Genomic DNA, 24640 nt, shown 5'->3' with positions numbered 1-24640 from the left:
TGTTGCCAACACCTTCATGCTTTCAGGAAGCCGTTTGGCAAGGCAAAAAAAAAGGGGAAGGAAGGCACTGCAAGGCTGCGGTAGGGGCTCCCAGTAGAGGATGGAGGCGAAAGGAGTGGGGCACGGGGGACTCTGCCTTGCTGCGTTCTGTGCAGGTGTCGGTGAGTGGGGTTGGGGGTCGGGGGCTGCCCCAGCACCCATGGTGAGGTGGGGAGGAGGGGGAGGAAGTGGGAGAAAAGTGGGTGGCGTGATGTGAAAGCAGCAGGTGTGACAGCCAGCATGCAGGGCGGTGCTGCAGAGCCAGGCGAGCTCACTCTGCTTTGCTCACTGTCCTCAGCCCTTTGCATATCTTTGGGGCTCTCTGTGCGCTCCCACACCCCAGTCCTATTGCACACCAGAGTGCAACCACCCTCACTAACATCTTTCCTGCCTCCAGTGGCTGCGTCACCATGAGCGCATGGCCACGATGTCTCCACTGTTGCAATGTGCCATGGGGCACGCTCAGCCTGCTGGGAAGTATCCTGCACACCCCAGCCAGAGGTGTAAAGCCCTGCTGTATCACCACCAACCTCACACTTTCCCTACCATCACGGTGCTGCTGGCTTCAAAAATCCCCTGGTGTCATTTCCCCACTATGCACAGCCCCCACCGCAACACCTTCTTCGTTAGCGAGCAGTTGGGAGATCTGAATCAGTCTTACCTTGAGTTCCTGACATTTGAAAGCACGGTGTTGCTGTTGCTGAGGCTACTCAGCCCTAATGTGAATTAATGAACTTTGTTCTTAGCGTTCGCACTCAAAGGAGATGGGCCGAGGAACAGCAACATCACCCAGCATAGCGATATCTCAGAGGCTATGGGAGCTCCCACCACAACCACCAGGGATGTAAGTGGGCTGACAACCGGACCAATGGGCTCCTCCAGCCCCTCTGATACTGGAAACCCCACCACCATCACTGTGCCACTGCAAACAGGTGCCCAAGGGAACCAAACCCGTGAGTTCTATGGAGAGGAGATGTGGCTTGGGGATGCACCACTGCCCTGGAGGGTCCTGCAGCCCCCAGAGACCCTGGCGCACTGTTGTGGGGCAGGGAGCCCCTCAGCTCTTGTCTCTTCCCATAGGAAATGAATGGGGTTTTCCCATCAGGTACTGGACCCCCATCATTTTTGTCGTCCTTGCTCTGCTCGTGCTCTTCTTCACCTACCGCAGGACCAAAAGCAACGGTGAGTTGCTGTGTTGGGGCACCGGCACCACCCGGGCTGCATAGGAAAGGGTGTTGGCAACCTCAGAGCACCCGGGTGCACCACAAAAAGCATCACCTCCCCTGGGACGGCTGTTCCTGCTCAGTTTGGCACCATTTGGGTCACCCTGTGCCAGTTTGGGCCTCAACACAGAGCCAAGCAAATCTCAAACCTTCCCAGCTCATCCCAGGAAAAACCTGGTTTTTCAGGTTGCTTTTTCTTCTTCTTTTCTCATTGTAACGTGTGTCTCCCTTATCCCACAGGGACACAAGAGCCAACCACCTCCATCAGTGACTTTTCAGGTGAGATTTCAGCTGGTTTTCTTGCTGGAACACCCTTTACCCATTCCTACTGCTTGGATTCACCTCCACTCACTCCATTACAGATGAGGCTGCCCCAGAAAACGACACAGCTCTGATTGTCCCTGCTGCCCAGGTGGGGCTGCTCCCCAGCTGCTCTTCCTGCCCCCATCTCCCTCTCCTCCCCCCCTCCAAACCTGCTTTGGGCAAGCTGCATTTTGTGCCTTAGTTTCCCCTCTATGGTGTGCAGGGATGAGGATGCTCAGCATTTCTTTTTTGGTGTCATTATCTCTCTCTTGCAGAAGAGATCAGACAACCCTCTGCCCCAGGAGCTGAGCAAGACCACCCCTGGCCTGCCAGCCCCCCCCTCAGAACAGCCTTTCCAGGTAATTCACCTCATCCCTGATGCCATCAGCCCACAACCTTGGGTGCACCCAAAGCACCGTGCAGGGGGGGGTTTCGGATGCTCTCAATGTGCCCTTGGGCTTATGTCCTCATCAGCACCCCCCTTTTGCTTCTCAGCAGCCCACAGACCCCACCAGTGCAGGCAGTCCCCTCTGCTCTGGGGTTCCTGTTGATGACTGAGGATGAAGGAGGGGAGCCAGCAGCTTTTGGACACCCTGAAGGAGCACGAGGCCACTCCAGAGAGACAAACTATGCCAACACACCTGGGCAGGGGACAGATGGATGCAGGAGGATGTGAGCATCACAAACCACTTTGGCTCTGCCAATAGATGCTCTGGTGCACAGCCACCTCCCTGCAAAATGGGGACCTGTGTGGGACATGTGTGCATTTACTGCACCCAAAGATAGGCCTGGGGGGGGGGATGGGGGAGGCAGTGGTTCACAATGGAGCCAATAAAGCAGCCTTTTGCCCCAGAAATCCTGGATTCTCTGCACCCTGTGCATCAAGCTGTCATTTACCCCTATGTGGCCCAGCACACAGAAGGAGCGGGGGCAACTAAGGACTGGGGAATGGTTGGAAACGTTGGTGCTGAATTACTCATCTGGGGGAGAAATCTTGCAGTGAGCAGCAGCCCCGTCCGCCTCTTGCTCTGCTCCCCCCCTATGCACAGCAAAGTAGAAGGTGCAGACCCAGGGTGATGTGCGGGGGCTGAGAACAGGAACTCAAAAAGCACTAAAAAAAAGCCATCAAAGGGACCACCAACATCCCTTCCCGGTGACACGGGTGCTGGTGCAGGTGGGTGCTGAGCTGTGGGCGTTGCGCACATCTGCTGTTTGCATGCAGCACTTGCAGGGTTTGCAGGTTATGGGGGTGGGAGACACACACATCCCAAAGGGTTTGGGTATTTCTTCAGCCCTCTCTTGTGCTCTGCTCACTCCAAGCCCTTGACCCTGGAAAAGCTCAAATCCCTGTCTTCATCATCTCCAAATTGCTGGTCACATAATCCTCAAAATTTGGTCCCCCAAACCCACAGCTCCATAAAGCACAAGGCTTTGGTCCCATAAACTGTAAGCCCACAGCTCCATAAACCCCAGATATATCCCCAAGAAACCCTAAGACCTTGGCACCACAAATCTCCAACCATTGGCCATGCAAACCCTAAATCCTCGCTACTCCCATCCCCAAACCTTTGGTCCCATTAATGCCCAATCACGTCCCCCCATCAAACCCCAAACCCAAGCTCCACAAACCACCAACTCTCACCTCCACAAACACCAAATCCTCCCCTCCATAAACACCAAGAGCACGGTCCCATCAACCCAAACACTTGGCCAAGGGTTTGAGGCCAATGGAGCCACGTCAACCTTAGACCTTGGGTTCCACAGACCCTAAATCCCTGACCCCACAAACTCTTATCCCATAGCTGGGCCGTGCGCCCTCATGGGGTAGGACAGCATCCTCCCTATCGTGCTCTCTAGAGGTCATATATGGCACTGCAAGGGTGTAGGGTTGTGGTTGGGGGGGGGGAAGCCAAAGCAAAAAAAAATCCAATAAATTTATTAAAAAATAAGGAAAAAAAAAAAAGAGAATTTCAGTTCTTCTATTTCAGAATTAAAACAACAACAGCAACAACAATAATAATAATAATAAATCAACTTCCTAACACTGCAAACAGTAAAAAAAAAAGGAAAAATAGCAGAGCTTTTTTTTTTTTTTTTGTCTTCTTTTTATATAGATATATATTAAAAAAAACAATTTTACAATTCTGCTTTAGTTTTGGTTCCCCCCCCCCCCCCTTTCTTTCCTTTCTCCCCCCCATTTCTACACACATGCACAATGTCTTTTGCTCTGCGGGGATCGGAGACCAACAAAGTTTTATTCCACTTTCAATTCCAACTGAAACACCTTCCCCACTTTCCCACCCAACCCCCCCCCCTTCCCCCCACCCCAAAACCTTCCCAAGGCCTACACAGATCTGCTCTTGCTCACTGAAGAAGTCTTTCTTTTCGCAGTAAAACAACCCCCAAAATTGGGCTCCTGGCTGCACCAACCCCCAAAAAAGGGCCAACGTGTGTAAACGGGACTGGAAGCTGCACAGGGCTGAGCGGGGTCACAAAAACCATGGAAAGTCTGGAAAATAGAAGAGATTTCCCCCCCCCCCCTCCACACACACACACACACACTACATCCCACCCATTTTGTGCTGGGTTAAGCCCTTGAAATCCATTTGGATCCGTTTATCTGCTACTGGTGCTTACTGGGAAGCCCCCAGCCCCTCGGGGTGGGGAGGGGGAATGCGCGTGTCACAGTGATGAGGTTTGGCAGCTCTCAGGGCCAAAGAAAACCCAAACCTGGCTCAGGGTGATCCCCAAGATGAAAAGTGGATAAATACAGGAACCCCCACGAGGTATTGACAGCCCTCACAGAGCTGAGGGAAGGCAGAAGCTGTAGTGCAGCCCTGAGCATTGGGGTCCCCATTGCTCCACACCCTTGGGGGTCACCGCATCACCATAGGACAGGAGCGAGGAGCCCACTGAGCACGGTCCCCATGAAGAAGCCCTTTGGAGCCAGCACCAGGGCCTGGGGGTGCTTTGGGCTGTCCCACTGCAAGCCATGGGGTGCTGCACCCCAAATCCCACTGCCCCTCACCAGCCCCGCGAGGCTGAGAGATGAGCATTAGCGGTGCTGATGGATGAGTGAACTCCATGATCTTTTCCAATCTCAAGTGATTCTGTGGTTCTGGCAGCCAGCACAAGTTGGAATGGGGCAACAGCCCTATGTGAGGGGTGTGCTGGAAGCTGGGGCACCCACATCGCTGGGTCATCAGCTTCATCATCAGATCTCCTCCTGCTTCTGTCAGGAGCTCCGTGCCCAAAGTAGTAGGGAGCTGAGGGTCTCCCATGGCAGCAGCACCGTGCCCGTGGGATTTGCCCCAGTCATGGGGAAAAGGGAAGGGTTCCATAGCAGCCTCAGATCACAGGAGTTTGCAAAACACTCCCAAAGTGACATTATTACCAACCAGCCCAGACACAGGTGATGCTTTAAGACCGGAGATGCAGCGGTCGCAGCTGAAGAGGAAGACGCAGGAGATGCTTCAGACCTGACCACGAGCAAGGCTGCTGGTGCAGTGAACTCAGCCAAAGGTCAGCCCTTGGGGGGGGGAGGGATGGCACTGAGATGCTGCCCGTCCAGCTGTGACACTGTGCTGTGCTGGCACTGCCTCCTGGGGATGGCTGCAAGGAGCTGGATGTGGGAGCATGGGGACGGGCACCGAGCGGCCTCGTGCCAGGGAAGGGGCTTGGTGCTCAGGGACCTGCACGACCCAGGCAACCCCAGAGCTCCTGCAGCACTCTGTGCTCACACAGAGGTCTCAGACTGCAGCCTCATGACGAACTTGTGCGACTTGGGGTCCACAAACTCCTCCGAGAGCTTGAAGAAAGGGATCTTCTTGGTACTGACCACCAGGCTGAAGTCATGGCGTTTCAACACAAAGACCACCCCGTCCTTCAGGCCGTTGGTCACCGGCTCCTCACTGACCAGCGTCCACTGCTTGGCCAGCCAGCGGTCCTTGTGGTACTGGATGGTGGGCCCAGCACTCAGATACCTCTCCAGGAACGCCTGCAGGAGAAAAAGACGTGTGAACATCACCTTCACACTGCTCACACTTCTATTTATTTACAGCCCCGAGCTGCCCAGCAGGTCCTGCAGGAAAAGCCTCCCAGTGGCTGGGAACCTGCCCCATCCTTTCCTCCCTTGCTGTCACACCCGCTTTTCCAGCTGCACAGCACTGCAACGTTCTCCCATCCCTCACCCTGATGAGAGATGCTCTCACGTGGTTGGGCAAACCCACCCTGAGGTCCCTCATCCCACCCCACACACCTTGGGCGTCATGTCATGGGTGATGCAGAACTCGAGGTGCTGCAGGATGCTCTCCATGGTGTGGTAGGGCTGCTGCTTGGTGGTGCGCAAGTACTTCTGCATGGCTCTTGCCATGGAAGCAAAGATGGCCTGGGCTGCTTCCCGTGGGTCCATGATTTCCCGTGGGTTCTTCTGGTCCTCGTCCTGCAGCCGTTTGATGTGGGTGAAGGCCTCTTCTACTGCCACCACCAGCCTGCCAAGAAACACTCATGCTGTCCCCTTGGAGATCTCCAAAAGCCACTTGGATGTCACCCTGTCCCCAGGAGGAGCCAATCTGGCACCTCTCCACTCCACACCTCAGACCTGAACCCCAACGCAATTCACCCCAGTACCACCACTCTGCTCCCTTTGGGAGACCCAGGGCTGCCCCCTCCAACCCAGGGGAGGGGTTAGGTCCTGGGATGGTTCTTTAGACCCCCCCATATCCCACTCCCCACTGACGTCCCCATACCTGGCACGGCGTTTCCGCACCCTGCGCTCATGCTCTGCCTCCTCATAGTAGTACTCATTATGGCTGTTGTCACGCCGACGTGCGGCCGCAGCGATGACAGCCCGGGACTGCCCCGTGGAGTTATTGGTGCTGTTTTCTGTAGGAAAAAGGATGAGATGTTCCCCTTTCCAAGTGCTGCCAGCACAGCCCCATCCCACGGATGCGCCCGACGTGCTCCTGCTTGCAGCAGGGCGGTTCTGCTGTGGGTTGGAAACCGGCGCCCGGCTTGCCCGCGACAAATGCACGCAAATCCGGAGAGACCGGCTGGATGCCCAGCATGGGATGGAGCCTGTGGGGTCGGGGGGGGGAGGAAAACACTAGGACAAGAGGAGGGGGAACAAGAGGAGAAGCCAAGGGAATGGGAGCTCACCCTCGCCGAGGGAATAGACTTTAAACCCGGACATTTTCTTGGACAGGACGGATTTTGGCAGGTTGAGGAGGGCAGGATTGTAGACTGGGAAATCGTGGTAATAGTTCTCCAGGATCCAGATGGCCGCTCGTTGGATGCTGCAGGGAGACACAGCGGGCATTGGAGCACAGAGAGCAGGTTAGCACTGCGCCGGGGCAGGCACATGGGGACAGGACAGGAGGGAGGAACAGAGCTGGCACTGCAGACACAGGGATACCTGGGCACTCACAGCTCCTCCAGTCAGGGATTGCCAGAGAGCAGCAGGACGCAGCGTGCACGCACCCAGCTGCACGTGCACACTCACGAATGCAGATGTGCACACAAATGCAAACACACACACAAACACATGGGACTGCACAAGCACCCGCACAGCCCGAGCCCACCCAAACACGGTGCCACCCCATAACCCACCCACCCCATATCCTCACACCTGAGGTGCCCGACGTTGTAGAAGCGGCTTGCCCCGTCGGTGGAGCGCACGGCCTTGAGTGTGAACTGGGGCTGGAGCTGGCGCAGCTCGAGCAGCACCACGGCCAGGTAGTGCACGAAGAGCAATGCATCCACCAGTGAGACGGCGTACTGCACGATGCCCTGATAGTTGCGGTCCCGCGAGTCCAGGATGCGCACGCCATAGAAGAGCCAGTAGGAAACAACCAGGAGGAAGACGAGCACCATCAGCAGCGCACGGAAGACGAAGACACGTGGGAAAAAGGCCTTGGGGCGGCGGAAGAAAAGCGCCCAGCTGCCCAGCAGGAGGATGAGGAGTTTGAAGGCCACGGAGATGAACAGCCCCTCGCAGGGCGTCCCACAGGGCTCCAGCTCCTCCCGCCACAGCAGTTGGGGCAGCAGCATGAAGGCGAGAGGGGTGAGGAAGGCGAGCAGAGCCAATGCCCCGGCCAGCGCGACGCCCAAGTGCCGTGAGCAGTCCAGGTGCGCGCTATCCTCCATGTCCTTGGTGATGCGTGTGATGTCATCGTGGGAGATGCTGTGCTCCGACGTCCCCGTCACTACCGTGGTGGTCTCACCCCAGTTGTCATCCTGGGGAGGGGAGAGGGTTATAAAGCACGATGCTGAAGCTCTATGGGACCCCAACACAACCCGCTGTCCCCCCCTAATATCAGACCTCCAAGCCTGGCGTGCTGGCCGGAGCCATCACCCCCCATTGAGCAGCCAAGGGACAGCGCTGCAGGCAGAGCCCTGCAGGAAATCCCCGTCGGAGGCTCCGCACTGCGCTCCACCTCTCCGCCCCGTGTACACGAGGCGGCTGAGAGCAGCTCTGCAAGTGGAAAGCATTCTGTTTCCAGGCAAATCCCCTCATTAGCAGGGCCAGAGCCAACACGCCCGGCCTCGTCCTAACACAGCCGCTGCCTCCTCCTCCGTGCAGCTCCAGCACCAAGCAGAATGAGATCGGTGGTGATGAGCGCTGGCGGCCACAAGCCGGCTCCCCATGAGCCCATTTTGGAGTATGTATCTCTCCCCAGAGGATGCAGCAGTTAAAACCTCTTTTCCTTATTAATATGGTTGTTTGTTTTTTTTTTTGGAGGGGGAGGGTTGATCTGCTGCTTTTTTTTTCCAGTAGTATTTACTGCAAAACCTCCATGGAAAAGATCCACCAGTAAAATCCCAGCAGCCGACGCATCCCTTTCCAACTGCAGCAAGGCAGTCCAGCAGTGCAGCCACTCTGAGCCCATTCATTTCTTTTTTCCACTGAAGCCACACAGGTGTGGACACGAGCTTCGTTCCCTTCCCAGTTAGCACAAAGAGCTTCAGCAAAGGGAAAAAGATGTCACCACGCAGCCATAGAAAACACCAAGGGTCTGTCTGTCTGTCCATCCTCTTGTTCTGCTCTGACACGACTGAAGCTGGGGGTTCTATTGTATAGGATTGTATTGTGATTTTCCTCTTGGAATTCCAACATGTTGGAGGTTTCATCCCATACAAAAGCAGCAGAACCACCCCCAGCAGGGGCTCTCTGAAGGGCTGAGGAGCAGAGAGGGTGGAAGAGCTGGCATCTGGCTTGGACCCTTCCAAACATCCTTTGTGTCCATGCAGAGCATCGCTGCTTAAGGTCAGGGAGATTTTGCTGCACAACTTGGGCTGGAGCAGCCCTCTGGAGGCTGCAGGTCTCGCACCACCAGCAACAGAGCTTGCCCAGCTGCACAAACCCGCTCGTCTGTTTGATCCTCCCAAAGCTGGTGAGCTGGGGTTATTAAAGCTTGGCAGGGCCAGGCGGCGTCGCCCTGCAGGCGCTGAGCAAAGAGCTGGAGTGGATCTGGAGTGAGTTGATACCAAGCCCAAGGGAGCTGATCCCAAAGGCATCAGTCCCAAGGAAACCAATCCCAAGGGAGCTGATCCCAAAGGCATCAATCCCAAAGAAACCAATTCTGAAGGCACTGATCCCAAAGAAACCACTCCCATAGGCACCGATCCCCAGGAAACTGATCCCAAGGGAACCGATCCTGAAGGTGCTGATCTCAAGGAAACCAATCCCAAGGGAGCTGATCCCAAAGGCATTTTCCACCCTGGGCAGCAGTAGGGCAGCTCATCCAGCAGCCCTATCTCCTTCCACATGTCCCCCTTCCCTGACAGCCACAATTCACCCACCTACCCCATCCTTACCCTCTCATCCCCCCGGGTCGATTCATTGTCCAGCAGGGGCTCTCCTGGTGCCTGGATGGTCACTGACTTATCCCCACGGCTCCCATCCCGGCTCTTGGAGCGGTGCCGGTCCCTCCGGTCCCTGTAAGGCATAGGGGGAGAACAGGGTGGGTGCATGCCCAGGTTGAGGACAGAAGACCCCCCCCTCCTCCAAGCATGAACCAGTCCTCACCTGTGCTTGCGGGAGCTGCGGGAGTGCCCAGATTTGTAGGAGTAGCCCGAGTATTGCGACTCATTGTCCATGCTGTCAGCACGCCGGGGCTTGTGCCGCTCCACGCTGGGAGGCTTGGCTTTGCCTGACCCCGGGATGGCCACGGCCTCCTTTAGAGGGGGCTTCTTCAGGCCAAGGGGCACCTTCAGGAAGTCAACCGTCACCTTGAAGGACTCTATTTTGAATGCTGGGCTGGGCTTTGCTTGGAGAAATGGGAATGGCCACCTGCGAGGGGGGACGGGGACATATGGGGTCAGGGCACTGCTATGGCCCCCAGACCCACACCATGGGACTCTTGGAGTTCTACTGCCCACAAGCATCCCCATGGCTGTGATGGGGCCAGCACCTGCCTGCAGTCCCCACGAAACAGGAGCTCAGTGGGCAAAAGATGGAGGAATTTGGGGCACTTAAGGGGGCATCTTGCATTTTAAGACCCAAGCTGATTCCAGGACTGCCACCTTCCCCTTTAGTAACACTAAAACCCAAATTCTTTTGGGTGATTTACACTTTAATGAATATCACAATCGTTGTTTTAATTTGCCAAGAGAGTGCCTGGGGTGGGAGCCAACTTTAAGAAGAGGGAAAAAAAAAAGGAGCCTGGCGCAGGATCCAGCCCCACTCACAGTCTGGGGCTCTGCCCAAACAAGTTCCCAACACGGAGCTGCCATCTCGCACTGATCACTGCAGCCCCATAGAAACAACAGTGAGGCTGGGGGGGCTCTGGGGCACAGGGATGGGACCCCAGGCTTAAACTGCAGCTGTGTGAATTGGAAGTGCCCGTGCACACGTAAGTGTGGATGGATGCGGCGTGCCCACCTACGGCTGCACTGAGCTGTATCTATGTTGGACTGGGAAAACAATGTGTGGTTCAAGGGTTGGAGTGCTGCTCATGCCCCATCTGCTTCAAGAAAGGGACTCAGACTAAGGAATGGCCACACCTAGGGGACATCCCAGACCCACCAGGAGGGTGGCAGCCCCCCCTGCCTGCCTCTCCTGGATCCCTGATGATAGGATGGGGGACCACCAGCACCCCGACCCCCTTCCCAAGTGCACACCAGAGCCTCCTGTGTTTAGATGGGCAGGTTACCAAGGGAAATGCTATTTGGACCAAATAAAACCCGAATGTCTTTTGGCCTCTTCTCTGAGGCCTTGGAGAGGGGGGAGATGGGGGTCGAGGAGGGGAAAAAGAAGCAAAGGGGGGTGAGGGAGGGGGGGGGGGGGGATGGACAAGGACCCCCTTTTGTCCCAGATGCTGGATGCTCGCACATTTATCACTATGGAAACAAAAGCCCCCCCATGCCGGTTGTCTAGGAGATGGTAGCGGGGCTGGGAGCTCGTCCCAGCGTCCCCAGCGTGCAATGGGGGAAGGGGCAGGGAGAAAGGGACCCCCCCCCCCCCACCCCCCTGGAGCAACCCCCCCCTTTCTTCTGGGCTTTGTTGGGAGGCCGGGATCGGGTTTCTGGCAGGAACAATGCTTGGCGCAGGGGGCCATGGCTGGGCTTTTCCCCAACCCTATTCATTAGCGCCATTAAGAAGCTGGACATCGTGGGTTGGAGGAGTCACAGGGTATGGGGACAGCTTGGGGACAGTGCAGGACTCACCAGGCGGGCTGCAGACGGGTGCTGTCCCCGTCTGAGTGGTCACCGGGGCGCACAGGGCATCATCAGCATGCAGCAGGGACGGCATCCAGCTGGCAGGCAGTGGGGCATGGGCACTGCTCACACGTCGGGCTCCAAGCTGGGGGGGGGGGGGGAAAAAGGAAAGGGGGTGGGTCAGGAGGGAAGGAGGATCCCTGTCCCACCACGTCCCCTCCCATGGATCTTCACCATGAGAACCCTGGTCATCTCCACAGCCATTTACAAAGGACAGGCACACCTTGGGGGACCAACCCCAGCAGTCAATGTGATGCACAACTCAGCACCACGCTGAGCATCCTGCACTGTCCCCTCCCTTCCTTCCCCCCTCCCCACACACACAGAGAAGAGTAAAGCCCCTCCTGCATCACCCCAGCCCCAATCAGACCCAATCCCTCCTTGAGCCAGTATCAGGACAGGGATTTATTATTATTATTATTATTGCTGTTCAAAAAGAAAAGTTTGCCTGGCAGATGGGGGGGGGGAGAGCCAGTTCGACAGCACAGGTGGAGGAGCTGGAAATGGTTCCCTTTGCTCTGCCCTCCCCTGCACCAGCAAAGCAGCGCCGAGGGCTGGGAGCTGCAGCCAGACACAGGCAAATGAGGAGGAAAACTCACTTTTCTAACAGCGAGGTGATTAACTATTAGAACAAACTCCCCCAAGGGAGGAGAGGCTTTGCCATCTCTTGACATCTTCAAGTCCAGACTGGATGGCGTTTGGGATGTGGCTGCAGCGCATTGTGGCTTCAAAGTGCGCAGAGCTTGGATGGGGCTGAGGGCCCCCAGCACATGGGGGCAGAAGGAGCTGCCACCTCCCTACCCCTGAGCCCATACGTCTCCAACACCAGCCATCCCTTGTATTCAAATGACCCCAAAAGATCCAAGTGCTTCTGGATGAGAAAACTCTCTGATTTCAAACAGCTCCAGGGAAAAGCCCAACAAACAAACCTGATCTTCCTCTTCCCAGCAAGGCAAAGCAAAACCACGTTGTGGGACACTCTGCCCATCCCATTCACCACTGGGACCATAAGCATCACTGGGAAACCGAGCTAGGCAGCATCATATTGGTGGTCTGGGGTCCTGGATTCCAGTGTGTGGCTCCACTGCTGCTGATGCTCCCAACAAGCCCAGAGAGCTGCCAGGGAAGACTGAAGCACAAGCAGGAAACCTTATGGGACACTCAGCCCTGCTCCACATTATGACTTTTAGGCTGGCCTTGGCAAGGCTGATCCAGGAAACAACACAGTGAGCATCCCTCTGTAGGGTGCCAGGTGGGCACAGCCCCCAACCAGACCCAACACAGCCCCCAGACCCACAGCTCCCTGCAGCCTGGGAGCCCAGGGCCCCTCCTGACCCAGTGCTGGCTCTGCCAAGCCCTGCACCCAGCACATCTGCTCACTCCGCTGCACCACCATGCCTTGCTGCCTTCACACAATGGCCACTGTCCCTGGGGTTGGCTCTTTGCAGGGACAGCTACCACCGTTCCCCTGCGCCCCACAGTCAATGGGGACAGGCACAGAGCAGTGGCTGCGGATGCACCCCTGAAATGCAAGGGGTTGCTGGACACCCACAGGTGATGCACAATGCAGAAAGCTCCATGAGTGCTGTGCAAGGAGGCTGAGATGGAAAGGACCAGGCAGGAGCTGATGACCATTGGCACAGCATCTCCCCACTACAGCACAAAGTCCTTTCCCTACCCGGCACCTCCTTGCTGCATCTCCTCCTGCTGCTGGAAGCTCCGTGCTGGGAAGGAGCCCTTGCAAATAGGGCTGCGTTGCTCCATCAGATGCTGAATGCCCTGAGGTGCCACCATCGTGCTCCCACGGAGCACTCTGCAAACTTCCATGTGAGAAGACATCCGTGGGCTGGCAGCTTCAGTGGGACTCACAGACGGCCCATGGGAAGACTGAGCGGCTTAATCCAATTCCCCCATGGGGGTCCCATTCTGCTCTCAAATTGCTCAGCGTCAGCTCGGATGCAGGAGGTTTAATATCCTTTCCCAACTGCCAGCTTTAATTACGATCACACGGGATTGTTACAATATCCACAGGGAACATCCCAGGCCCTCTGTGAGCACCCAGGGATTTCACTGAGCTGCAATGGACAAAGCACAGCCAACCTCCCACTCTGCAGCTCCACAACGGAGCACCCGCTGCCTCCATGAAGGTAGGAAGGTGCAGAACCAGAACATGCACCGAAAGCATGGGATTTGCATGAGGGCTCGCTGCAAAGAGAAAGCCATTTGCATTGCAAAACGTGACAGCGCCAAGGAGCCTGAGCTGCACCTTTCCTTGCCCTGCAAGGCGCTCTGGTTGCTGCTGCAGTGCTCCAAATGGGACAGCACTGTGGTGCTCAACCCAGCTCCTGGGGCATCACCATGTGCTGCTCCTGCTCCACGTGTACCCACAATGACAGCCACACACGGTCACATCAGTCCCAGATGTCCATGCATTGCAGGGCTATGTGCTGTCCCACACCGTAGTTTTGGGGGTGCTGCTTCTCCACGAGCATTGCAAGAAGCTCCGATGCACCACAGCAATGCCACAAAGGACAGTTCCTACCCCAAAGCAACGCTTGCTGGGTAAACAGCTGCGCTCGGAGATGTGTTCTAGATCTGTTTAATCCATTCCAGGTGCCTGATGCTAAATCCTGCAGGGCTGCGACGGGCAGACGGCGGTGTCCATGGCTCCAAGCTGGAAAGGCAGTGCAAGGCTGGGGGTGGCAGAGCTGTGGTTTGGCCTCGCAGTGACTCCAACAGCGTCCCATCACCCTGTGACAGCTCCATGTGGGGCAGCCAGGTGAGGAGAGCCCTGCCCTCACTGTTCCAGGGCCCTGCCCAACATCCTGGCCACACAATAAAGCCATAAAGCATCCACCGACCCCTCAGGAACAGAGCTGAGATCTCAGATGTGCTCAGACCGAAGACCTGGAGCTGCTTCAGTCGTGCTTGATGCTGGGAGATGAGCTCTCGCCTTCCCCCATGTCCCCTCCAGCCCCATTGTCTGCGATCAGATCCAAACAAGACACCGCATCGCATCGTCCAAACAGCCAAAGCAATCCTGGCAGAGGAGCAAACACCAGCAGTGCCCTTCCTGGGGTAACCCTTCCTAACATGGGGCCTCCCCCAAAGACCTCAATCCCTGCAGGGATGATGGGCTCTGCTGATGGAACAGCAGGAGGGGACCGGGTTGCCCCACATCCCATAGCACCAGCAGCCACGGGCACGCAGCATCCCAGGCATCTCCCACGGAGCCTTCTGCCATGCCCACCCCCACCAGCCGGACCCAGCACACTCCCCCAGCACAAAGGCAGCATCGGGTTGTCCCCAAGCCCTGCTCGGTCCCAGCACAATCCCAACCCCAGTGATTAAGTAACAGCCGTCCCCAGAGGCTCCGTGAAGATAATATTTAATTCTTCTATCTTGTTGTTATTATATTTTTTACCCTAAGCCTCCACCTCGGTGATTCCAACACGGCCTGGCTTGGGGGGAGGGGGGGGCTCAGCTCCTGCTCCCAGAAATCGCAGCTCAACACGGGACACGGAGCTCACAGCACCGGGACAGACCGGGCCCAGCAGGTGAGCAATACCGAACAGCCCCCACCTCAACGCTACCCCTCTCTGCCTCCAGCTCCAGCCCCATGCCCACCCCCGGGCCCTGCTTTGCACCGGGGGAGCACAAAGAGCTCCCGGTACGGAGGGCTGAAATCCGCAATCACGGCTACGGCAAAACCCAGCGCCAGTCCGGCTGGGCCCGAGCATCCCCCACGCTGCCCCCCCGCGCCCCCTCCCCACACCCCGCAGCGCCTCCCCCCCCTCCGGGCCTCGGCCCACGGAAGTCCCCGTATCCCCCTCCAACCCCTCCGCGCACCGCTGAGCTCCGACCCCGCCACCCCCACCCGGTCCCGGCCCCCGCCCCACACTCACCGCGCCCCGCACCTTTGTGCGCGTTCCCCCCCCCCCCCCGCTCCGAGCTCAGCGGGATCCCGGAGCTGCGGCGGCAGAGGAGGCGGAGGAGGAAGAAGAAGGAGGAGGAGGAGGCGGAGGAAGCCCCAAATCCCGACGGAGCGGCCCCGCAGCTCCGCACTCTCCGGCCCCACCGCGCCCCGGACCGGCAGCTCCCGCCCCGCCGGCGGCCCCGCACCGCCCCGCAGCCCCCGCCCGCGCCGACGCTGTTCCCGGCTTCTCCCCCCCCCCACCGTTCGTACCGCCCATTGTCTCTGCTCGGCGCTCCCGGCGCCCCTCCGGGGCTCAGCACGGCGGGGGAGTCATTGTCTGATGCGGCTCCGGGCTCCAAGGGGACGGCGAGGCTTGGCTGGGGGGGGGGGGGAGGCTGCTCGCAATGGGTGTAGGCACGGGGAGGCCCCATCGCCGCTCCCCACCCACGGGGGTTCTCATCCCGCCCCATCAGAGCCCGTGGATGGGAGACTGGAGCCCACCGGGCCCTCGTGTCCCAACGTTCCTTTGCTCAAGGACAAGGTTTATCCAGGGGGAAGGTGATCCGGACGGGCGTTGGGCTGTGCCCCCCATTCCCAGCTTGTGTTTTTACCCAGATCTGGGTGCTTTAGGGCTTTATGTTGCCTCTATAGGTCCGTCCCTATGAATGAAGCACGGCGAGCAGGGCTGCCCAGCTCAACCCACGTCCATCACAACCAGAGCATCCAGCTGAAGGTGATGGTGGAGGGCCCAGCTTCGAGCTGAGTGGGAGCACCTGGAAGACCCAGAAACGAGGAGGGTACTCAGCTGAACTCTGCAAGCAACTGGATAAGGCTGCAAGGGGGGGGGGGGGGGTGGCACACACAGACAAACCCCCACCCTCTGGAAGAAGGAATGCAGGCAACCAACGAAGAAGGAGCAGGTTGAGTCCATATATATACCAGGAATTAGGGTCCCCGGGGGGGGGGGGTAACCAGGAACAAGCAGCCAGCAGCAGCTCCGCCCCCCCCCAGCCCTAAGAAACAAGGTAGGAAGGCAGCAAGCTCCGCTCCCACCACCTATTGCTGCATCGGGGCAGTGGGGGTACGGGGGGGGGGTCAACACCCCCAAATCCTTTAGCTGAAAGCGTGCCCCCCTCCCCCCAAAATGGGCTGAGTACAATCCCACAGAGCAAACCCAAGTCCCACTGGACGACAGTGGCTCTGACCCTAAAGTTGGGGGGGGGGGGGGGTAAAGAGGACCCCCCCCCCCAAATGTATACAGTGAAGATGCCACGGCGGGGGGTTCGTCCGCTGCCTGGAACAGCCACCCCAGGAGCACGGCTCTTTATATCAATGAGACTGGGATGGGAAGGGGCCGGACCGCGAGCCCCCCCCTATGGGTCGTCCAATGGAGAGGCGTGCTGCTCTCCTGTTGCACACCATTGGCGAGATTTAAATAGCTTGTTTGGCCTTAAAGGGGAGGGAAGAGGCGTTGGGAGATGAGTTTGGGGCTATTTTTGCCTCTTTTCTTTCTTTCTTTCGGGTGTTGTACGGCCCTTGGTTATGGGTTGGGGACCCTCAGAGCTACCCCCATCCTATGCCAATACAGTAGAGGTGCTGGGTGATGCCCGGCAGCATTTCTTGCCCTGCAGCACTCCCGAGCACGTGGCTGGGCGTAGGGAGAAGGATGGAAGGAGCAGCCTCGGTTGCTCGGGATTGTTGTATCTCTACCGTATAACGCCGAGGGATGGTGATGCTGCACCCAGCAGCTGCACTGGAGATGGATCTCAGCTCGTTCGGGTCTCCTGGCTCAGAGCTGGGGGGTCACTGTTGCCCTTATAAGTGGTTCAGTGGCTGGATGGGGGTTTTAGGGCTTGCTATGGGGTGGGTGCCCCACTGCTCTTTCCTCCCTTCCCCCTGCAGCCAGCTGCCCTGGGTTATCCTCCTGCTCCAGGAGTGATTAATGGGCCCTGGGAGTTTATTCCTGGCCAGCTGGGGCTTTGGGAGCCTCCTTGCCATCTGGGAAGAGCCTCATTGTTCCACCTGGTGATTTACAGGGACCATTGCGGCACTCACCTCTCAGGGACAGATGCCTCTTCCTGGAAATCTCCTGCAAAGAAGCCTTATTCCCCACCTTGTGCTATGGGGAGGACACCCCGAGACCCCTCTCTTTGCCACCACCCCAAAAGCAACATCACAACTGCAACCCAGCCTGGGGGCACCCGGACCTGAGCAGCCGTGCACCCCCAGCCCTGATCTGCACTGATGTCATCATCATCTCTCACCTCTGCTGATGTCATCATCTCTTATCTCTGCCAGTGTTATCACCACACCGGTGCTTGGCCCCGAAATGGCTTTCCCTGCTCTGAAAGAAGAGGGGTCTGCTCTCTGTCCTTCCCCAGCATCGTCCCTTTGGGTCCAGCATTGCAGCTTTGGGAATGTCCCACCCAAGCTCAGGATGGGATTTCTCCACCCCCCCCTCCCCCTCCCTTCAACTGTCCAGCCTGGGGTACCAGCAACCGGCATCAGCCTGCAGGACCCTGTCGTGGGGACCCAGCAGATGGCACTGCCGCCTCGCACAGAGGAGATGAGGACGCAGCTGCTGCCCACGGTGACATCCCTGGGGTCAAGGCCACCCGCTGGGGGCACACCAGGCCCTGGCAGGCTGCGACAGTGGGATTGCTTCCCCCTTCCCAAAGTGGGATGTGCCTTCCTGCACCTCTCCTCTTGGAGGACAGAGAGCAGCAGAGAGGGGGCTCAATTTCACTGCTGGGCAGGAGCAGCCCGGTGGTTTCATGTAAATCCCCGTTTTTGGCATGTTTGGGGTTAATTTACGTGATTCCTTTTCAAATGTTGAGTGAAGGTTTCCCTGTGCAAGCACCCGCCTGTGCGCTCAGCATCACCTAGAGAGCAACGGAGAGATGGAGATGTGCACGGAGACAGCAGGAAGCAGAGACAGAGCAGGGGGAGCACCCAGAGAGCAGAGTACAAAGAGTGGATGAGGGACCCAATCTGTCTGGAGGCGACAGTGAGGCCGGGATAAGAATGAATGAGCATGAAGTGCTGCCATTGTGCGTGGCACAATGAGGACCATATGTCAGGGTCGGGGCTGGCAGCCGGGGACAGCAGAGGTCTGGGAGCAATGCAGGGGTTTGAGCTCCCCTAATGTCATCCCCAGCTCTATGCTGGTGGGGAGAGATGGGGCTGGGGTCGTGTTGAGTGAGTGAGGCAGGCTGGGAGGGATGGGGGCCATCTCCAATCTCCATCAGTTGCAATCGCCCCCACCAGCTCTCCGCCCTTTCCCTGCCTCCTTCCCCCCCCCCCGCTCCCTCCCCATCTTTATTATTTCCCCTTTGACGCATCTCCGTTGAGCCGAGTGGCTGCCGAGGCCAATTGATTATATGAAGAAATTTGGAGCAAGTCGGCAAACAGCTGCAGCCTGCCCCCCGGGGGACGCTCGGGAGCAGCGCAGACAAAGGAGCCGCCAAACTTGCTTCCTCACATCGCAAGGGGTGGGCCGAGGGAGCAGGAGGGCATTGGGGGCTCATGGGGACAGGGTAGGGGATGGGGAGAGGGGACGAAGGGGGTGCGGAGAAGTGATGGTGGCTCTGGAGCTGAGGTCGTGCTGATTGCACAGGGAGAGCGAAGGTGGCTCAATTGGGGATGCTTGGTGCCTGGAGCAGATGTTCCCCATCCCTTTTCTGGCACTGGGGGGGGGGGGGGATGCTCATCACATTGCCACCACCGCCTCCAGAACCCCACAGCTGCTGGGAGGAGGTGGTCACAAAGAAGGTAAAAAGGAAAGAAGAAGGGAAGCGGGCACTCTGAGTTTCAGGATCTCTTTTGCTGGCAGTGTTTTAATTCATTTCCCCCTCCCCGACTTCCTCGTGAACTCATAAATAAGAAATCCTTGCACAGTCCGAACAGCCAAGACCAATGCACACAAGGGGTGGGTTGGGCTGCTTTCCACCGTGGTCGTTTCTATTTGTTTTGTTTGCTTCCTAGGTTTCCTTTCCGAAAAGTGCACGACACAGCAAATAAATAATAACATTTCTCAATAAATTAATTCAATAAATATCCTCGTGGCGCAAGGGACTGGGTTGAGTGGAGGGGATGGGTGGGCTGCCCTGCTCTGTGCTTGTTGTCCCTTAGGGGATGCCACATCCCCAGGCATGGCCCATGGGATGGGGTCAGCACTGAGGATGCAGGGAGATGCAGTGTGGAGCTGTGGGCAGTGCTAGGATAGGGATAGAGCTGGGCCATGTCCCACCCTGCGGTGAGCAGCGTGCTGCCTTTGGGCACAGTGGGTGCTTTCTGCTCTGTCCTTGTCCCCGTGGAGCTCTGCTTGTGCTCCTGCCACCGTCAGTGCAAAATTAACTCTTAGAAAATAATGGGGGAGGCAGAGGAAGGGGAGGGGCGTGAAGATTGTTCTGGGTAATCAGGGATATTGGTGCAGAGAGAGTATGTGAAGGGCCTGGGGTTCCAGGCTTGCTCTGCTCAGAGCTGAGGGCAGTGCAAGTGGGGATGCACAGCTCTGGAATGAGGTGCTCCCATAGTGGGAGGCACTGGGGAGGGGGCTGTGCAGTAGAGGGGCTCAGCCAAGCCCCAGGTGACAGCAGTTCCAGCCAGGCATAAGCCAGTGTGGCCTTGGGCACTGTGCAGCTGTCCATGGAGCAGTGTGGCCGGATCCTGCCCTATGTCTGCAGCATGCTGAATACTCTGTGCCACACCAGGATGGAGCTGGAGGGGCTTCTCAGTGCAGAGGGGAGAGCGCTGGGGAGGTGGGGTGGTCCCCAGGTGATGCCCCCTGGCTGGAGGGGTAGATGGAGGGGATTATGGGCTGCTTGGTGCCTCATGGGCACAGTCTGTGGCTCATAGAGAAGAGGTGATGTGGGTGAAGATGGACCAGGTCATGGCTGTGGAGACAGATGGACGGGTGTGGGCTCAGGATCCCGTTGGCGCTATCAGCGGGACATACAGCAGAAGGACAGACAGACGTTGGGAACAGACGGGCTTCAGGCAGCAGGTCCAGCAGGACAGACAGACGGCTGATGGGCTGAGCAGCCCGCTTGGCTCAGCCAGGATGGACAGACAGATGGATGTGGGCTTGGTGGTGGGGAGATGCAGTATGGGTAGAGGCAGAGCGGGCAGATGGGATTCGGTCCATCCAAGTGGTCAGACAGATAGAGGTGCAGCGTGGTTGGGTCACATCTGGACAGACGTACTCAAGCCCTCAGCCCAGCAAGCGGTTGGGTTGGAGACGGATGGGTGAACGGACAGACAAACAGACACAGGCTTGGGCAGCTCAGACATCCAGCACATGATTCAGGTAGGAGATGTAGCAGATGGCCAGGCGGAGGATCTCGATCTTGGAGAGCTTCTTATCAGGTGGCAGCGTGGGCAGCAGCTTGCGCAGCTCAGCAAAGGCCATATTGAAGGCCTCCACGCGGATGCGCTCCCTGGTGGCGTGGGCTGTGCGGTACTTGGCCGTGGCACGTCGCCTCCGCCTCCTTTCCTCCCGGCTCAGGTGCTGCAGGTCCTTCTTCACCACCTCTGCCTGCTCAGCCCCACGGGACTGCGGGCACAACGAGATGCTGGATTCCTCCGTGCTGCCCACGCGGCTGCAGTCGCTGAAGACAGATTCAGGTTCAGAGTGTGCGGGAGGGAGGTCGAGCTCTGTCTGCTCCGAGTTGAGCATGGTGGGTTGAGGATGGATGGATGGATGGATGGACAGACGGACAGATGCTGGGCTGAGGATGGAGTGAGGCAAAATAGATCCACTGGGACAGGGCTTCCGGCTCACAGCACAGCCCTGCTGGCTCTCCTCCTCCTCCTCCTCATCACACGGCGTCTCTGTATGACTTCAGAGTGTTTCCCTTTTTCTTGATGGCAATAAACCGAGAGAAGGGCAGGATGCATAAAAATACAACAAAAACACAAACATCAGCAGCTCCCGTGCAGCTGAACCGGGCCGGGGGGCTGTCAGGTGTCAGAGCCGAGCTGCAAAACAGAGAGAGGGGCTCAGAGTGGGGAGAGGGGAACATGGACACGGCTGTGCCCCCCCTGCTCCATGATGGGGCTGGGGAATGGGGGTAGGGCTGGGACAGGAACAGGGAAGGGGATGGAGAAGGGGAATGGGATAAGGAAAGGGGATGGGGACCAGGAAAGGGGGTTGAGAAAGGGGATGGGAAAGGGGAAAAGGGACGGGAGAGGGGAAAAGGGACAGGAGGGGGGAAAGGGGACAGGAGGGGGGAAAGGGGACAGGAGGGGGGAAAGGGGACGGGAAAGGGGAAAGGGGACAGGGAAGGGGAAAGGGGACAGGGAAGGGGAAAGGGGACAGGGAAGGGGAAAGGGGACAGGGAAGGGAATTGGCTCCAGTGGTTGAAACAGAGCTTCAAAGTGGCTCTGGGAGAAGGTAGAAGCTGCTCCTCCCGGCTCTCCGGAGGGATGACAGGTGGTGGATGAGTGAAGGGGAAAAACAGACTGCGGGGGCGAGGGGAAGGGGGGCTCAATTGTATACTAAATGAGCCCGTATGTCATGGATCCTGGCACCCCAGACATATGGAACCCAACACAGCTGCTTTGCTTGATGTGTCCAAATAGGAGCTGGCTGCGTGTTCCCTGAGGGCTCTTGGCCTCGGGCTCTTGGTGCTGTGGGCAGGGACCTGTACAGGTGCCCACAGCCTGGGGATGGCTATGGGGACAGCGACCCCGGGCAGGGGATGGGGAATGAACTTTGGAAGGGGAAATGCTGCTGAGCAAAGAGACGGCGGCCAGGCTGGGAAAAGAGCCAGGCAGAGATGTACAACATATTACATCTCTCTGGCCTGACAAGCTTGTAATGAGCCATATGACTGAGAAATGGAAACCAAACGAATACAGACAGGTGATGGCTGGGGAGAAATAGCCCACATCCCATTCTGAAGGACAGGTGATGGACAGAGAGCTCGATGTGCTCTTGCAAAAGCACTGCCCAAGCACATACATACATACAATCCCCATCGAAAACTCTTTGAGAATCTCACGTGCAATTACAACCATTAATTCCCACCTGTGTTTGTATCTCAGCCCACCAGGTCACTCTTGCACACACCCACCCTTGCACTGGAACACTTAGATTTCACTAAAATAAATTACCTGGACTTCTTCCTACAACACAAACCAATGTGGCAATAGAGGTAAAGCACCAAATGCTGAACAAAAAAGTTGTTCCTGCCAAGCCCTCATTCTGGAGAAGAGGGAAGGAGCTGCTTTAGGTACATGCTGATAGAAAGGTGGCTCTCAGGAGGTAACCTTAGGGCTCTGAGTGTGCAATAAACCCCTTAATAAAGGAGTGTCCTCTTGTCCCATTCCTGGGAAGCCAAGACCTCCATCCTCCCACCCCATCCCTCCTGCTGGTGGCTCTGCCTTGGAGCATCACTCCCATCGGCTGCCTGGACCCATCAGTGCGGGGTGGGAGGAGGCAGACAGCTGGGCTGCCTCCTTGGATGCTGTCACCCTTGTCACACCCCTGTGCCACTGTGTGCAGAGGGCTGTGGGATGCTGTGTGGTGCTGCTTCTGCATCCACACGAGTGAGTTGTAGTTGTAGTGTCAGCAATGAGTTTTGCACGGGGCCTCTCTCACTGCTCTCCATCACAGGAGGATGTTGGCAGTGGACTTAGCATGCACTAAGGCAAGTTCCAGTGCTGCATCCCAGTACAGCTCAGCCTTCTCCCTCTTCGCAGTGTTGGTCCCTCCTCAATGAGCTCTTGCTCTGCACGGGTGCCCCGTGCTCTGAGCTGCTCTCTGCTCTGGATCAGCCATAAGCTGCCACCCTCCTAAGTCCACCTGCAGCAAGAACTCCCCTTGAACCCACACTTGTCCCACTCCTCCCTCCATCAGAGCCTTGGTGATGCCCCAAGAAAAGCAACGCTTCCAACCCTCACCCTTTTCCCCATGCTCCATTCCAACAGTGTGACCATTTCTGAGCTCTCCCCACCGGACCCACTCTGAGGCTGTTTGAGCTGATGCTCCTTTCCTTCTTTCTGCTCAGAACCCCCCCTGCTGCCCCTCTTACAGCACCCAACCCCATAGCATCACTTCTCCATCCCACCTCAGCCTTACCCCTGAGTTGACGACCATTCCCAGGCTCCAGTTTTCCTCTTCCCGAAGCCCAAAGTAATCCGGGAACCGCTTGCTCATCCGTCCATGGAGAAGGAGGAAAGTTGGCGACCTGCTGGGTGGGATGAGCCCTGGGATCCTTGGGGCTCGAGCATGCCACGAATGGGACAGGAGCTCAAGGACCGTGCAGGGAGATGGACACCAAGGAGGCATGTGCCCCATGCGCTATATATGCACCCCAGCCTCGAACGCCGGGTCCGACCCCAGCTGCCTCATTGGCCGCTTCGCTGCTCCCCCCCTCATAAATATTAAAGCCAAGAGAGGGGATGCCATTGGCTGTGGGGGGAGGTTGGAGCCCCCGGGAGAGGAGGGAGGTGGAGGTTGGATGTGGTCCTGGAGGGTGGATGGAGGTGGTGGGCTGGGAGGAGGGAGGGAAAGAGGGAGGGAGGGAGGAGGGTGGGGGTGCTCCGGGAAAAGGCGACATCTGTTCTCCATGCATATTTCATAAAGGAGAAATGGAGAGATGGGAGTGAGCGTGGAAGGGGAGAGATGGGCAGGCGTAGCACTGGGTGGGACGGGAGGGGCCGATGGCACAGCCCTGCTTGCTGCGGGGTGAGGCAGGCTGTGCTGTGAGTGCATTACCTAAGAGGGGGGCTGGAGATCCTTGTCCCAGACAGCTCCAATAGCAGCACCATCCCATAGATGCTCCCTGTGAGCTGCTGTAAAATTCACCCGGAATAAAGTTTGAGGAGGAGAGAGAAAGTGAAAGGAAGAGGTACCCAGAAAGCTGCGAGTGCTGCTTTGACACACTGCAAACCACGAGACAACGATCTCTTTTGTGGGTTAGACTTCATCTGAACCTCCCAACCCCTTCTCTGATTTCAAATTCTTCCATTCAGCTCTGCCTTGAAAAAAAATCTGCTCTGTTATCAGTTCTCTCCCATCTCTGAAAGCCGCGCATCCCCCACCCCACTCTCCGTTCCTGCTGCAGCATCCCCCCCTTCATCCCCTCTGCCCCCCAGTCCCTGGTGCTGGCTCCCTGCCCCGCTCCTGGCCCTTGGGGCAGCTTCCTCTCAGCACGATGAAGCCCAGGTGATGGGCATGGGCACCTGGGCCAGCTCCAGCCCGCGGCACGGCTCAGCAGATGGGCTCAGGGTTTGCAGAGCGAGAGGCGGCCGAGGCGGAGGGATCAGGTGGTGGTGAGAAGAACTGCCTCACCATTGCTATGGCACCGATTAGCAAACAATATTCGCCTAATGAGCTCGTGGCAATCGTTGCATCCACCCCGAGAACAACGCACAGCACCCGGGTACCGCACAGGATGCGATGCGCGCCCATCACCCCACACACATTGCTCCTTGC

General features: G+C 57.6%; 3 protein-coding genes across 9 annotated transcripts; 1 reads left to right on the top strand and 2 right to left on the bottom strand.

Moving 5' to 3' along the window:
- The first annotated feature begins 59 nt into the window (after nt 1-59).
- LOC140263538 (uncharacterized) lies at nt 60-2418 on the top strand. Of its 4 annotated transcripts, none has more exons than XM_072358476.1 (7): nt 60-161; nt 786-992; nt 1120-1221; nt 1503-1541; nt 1625-1674; nt 1841-1924; nt 2061-2418. In XM_072358476.1, the coding sequence occupies exons 1-7, from the start codon at nt 101-103 to the stop codon at nt 2121-2123; spliced, it is 606 nt and encodes a 201-aa protein (XP_072214577.1). In that variant the 5' UTR covers nt 60-100; the 3' UTR covers nt 2124-2418. The 4 variants fall into 4 exon arrangements, with proteins under 4 accessions (XP_072214577.1, XP_072214578.1, XP_072214580.1 ...); XM_072358477.1 differs by having other exon boundaries at nt 2064-2330; XM_072358479.1 differs by lacking the exon at nt 1625-1674 and having other exon boundaries at nt 786-971; nt 1145-1221; nt 2061-2330.
- Nucleotides 2419-3843: 1425 nt separating this feature from the next.
- On the bottom strand, nt 3844-15602 carry VANGL2 (VANGL planar cell polarity protein 2). Of its 4 annotated transcripts, none has more exons than XM_072358464.1 (9): nt 15469-15602; nt 11232-11367; nt 9592-9855; nt 9381-9501; nt 7192-7799; nt 6723-6859; nt 6314-6449; nt 5824-6055; nt 3844-5562 (listed from the first exon to the last, which is right to left on the bottom strand). In XM_072358464.1, the coding sequence occupies exons 3-9, from the start codon at nt 9660-9662 to the stop codon at nt 5302-5304; spliced, it is 1566 nt and encodes a 521-aa protein (XP_072214565.1). In that variant the 5' UTR covers nt 9663-9855; nt 11232-11367; nt 15469-15602; the 3' UTR covers nt 3844-5301. The 4 variants fall into 4 exon arrangements, with proteins under 4 accessions (XP_072214565.1, XP_072214564.1, XP_072214566.1 ...); XM_072358463.1 differs by lacking the exon at nt 15469-15602 and adding an exon at nt 15188-15366; XM_072358465.1 differs by lacking the exon at nt 15469-15602 and adding an exon at nt 15200-15366.
- Nucleotides 15603-19003: 3401 nt separating this feature from the next.
- On the bottom strand, nt 19004-23481 carry NHLH1 (nescient helix-loop-helix 1). The gene is made up of 2 exons (XM_072358467.1): nt 23282-23481; nt 19004-21177 (listed from the first exon to the last, which is right to left on the bottom strand). Exon 2 carries the CDS (start codon nt 20873-20875, stop codon nt 20483-20485), a length of 393 nt encoding a protein of 130 aa, XP_072214568.1. The 5' UTR covers nt 20876-21177; nt 23282-23481; the 3' UTR covers nt 19004-20482.
- Between the last annotated feature and the right edge of the window lie 1159 nt (nt 23482-24640).

Source organism: Excalfactoria chinensis, chromosome 31 (genome assembly GCF_039878825.1).
Source record: "Excalfactoria chinensis isolate bCotChi1 chromosome 31, bCotChi1.hap2, whole genome shotgun sequence".
Lineage (NCBI taxonomy): Eukaryota > Metazoa > Chordata > Aves > Galliformes > Phasianidae > Excalfactoria > Excalfactoria chinensis.
Note: the sequence above shows the minus strand (reverse complement) of the source record. Positions and strands in the feature narration are given on the sequence as shown.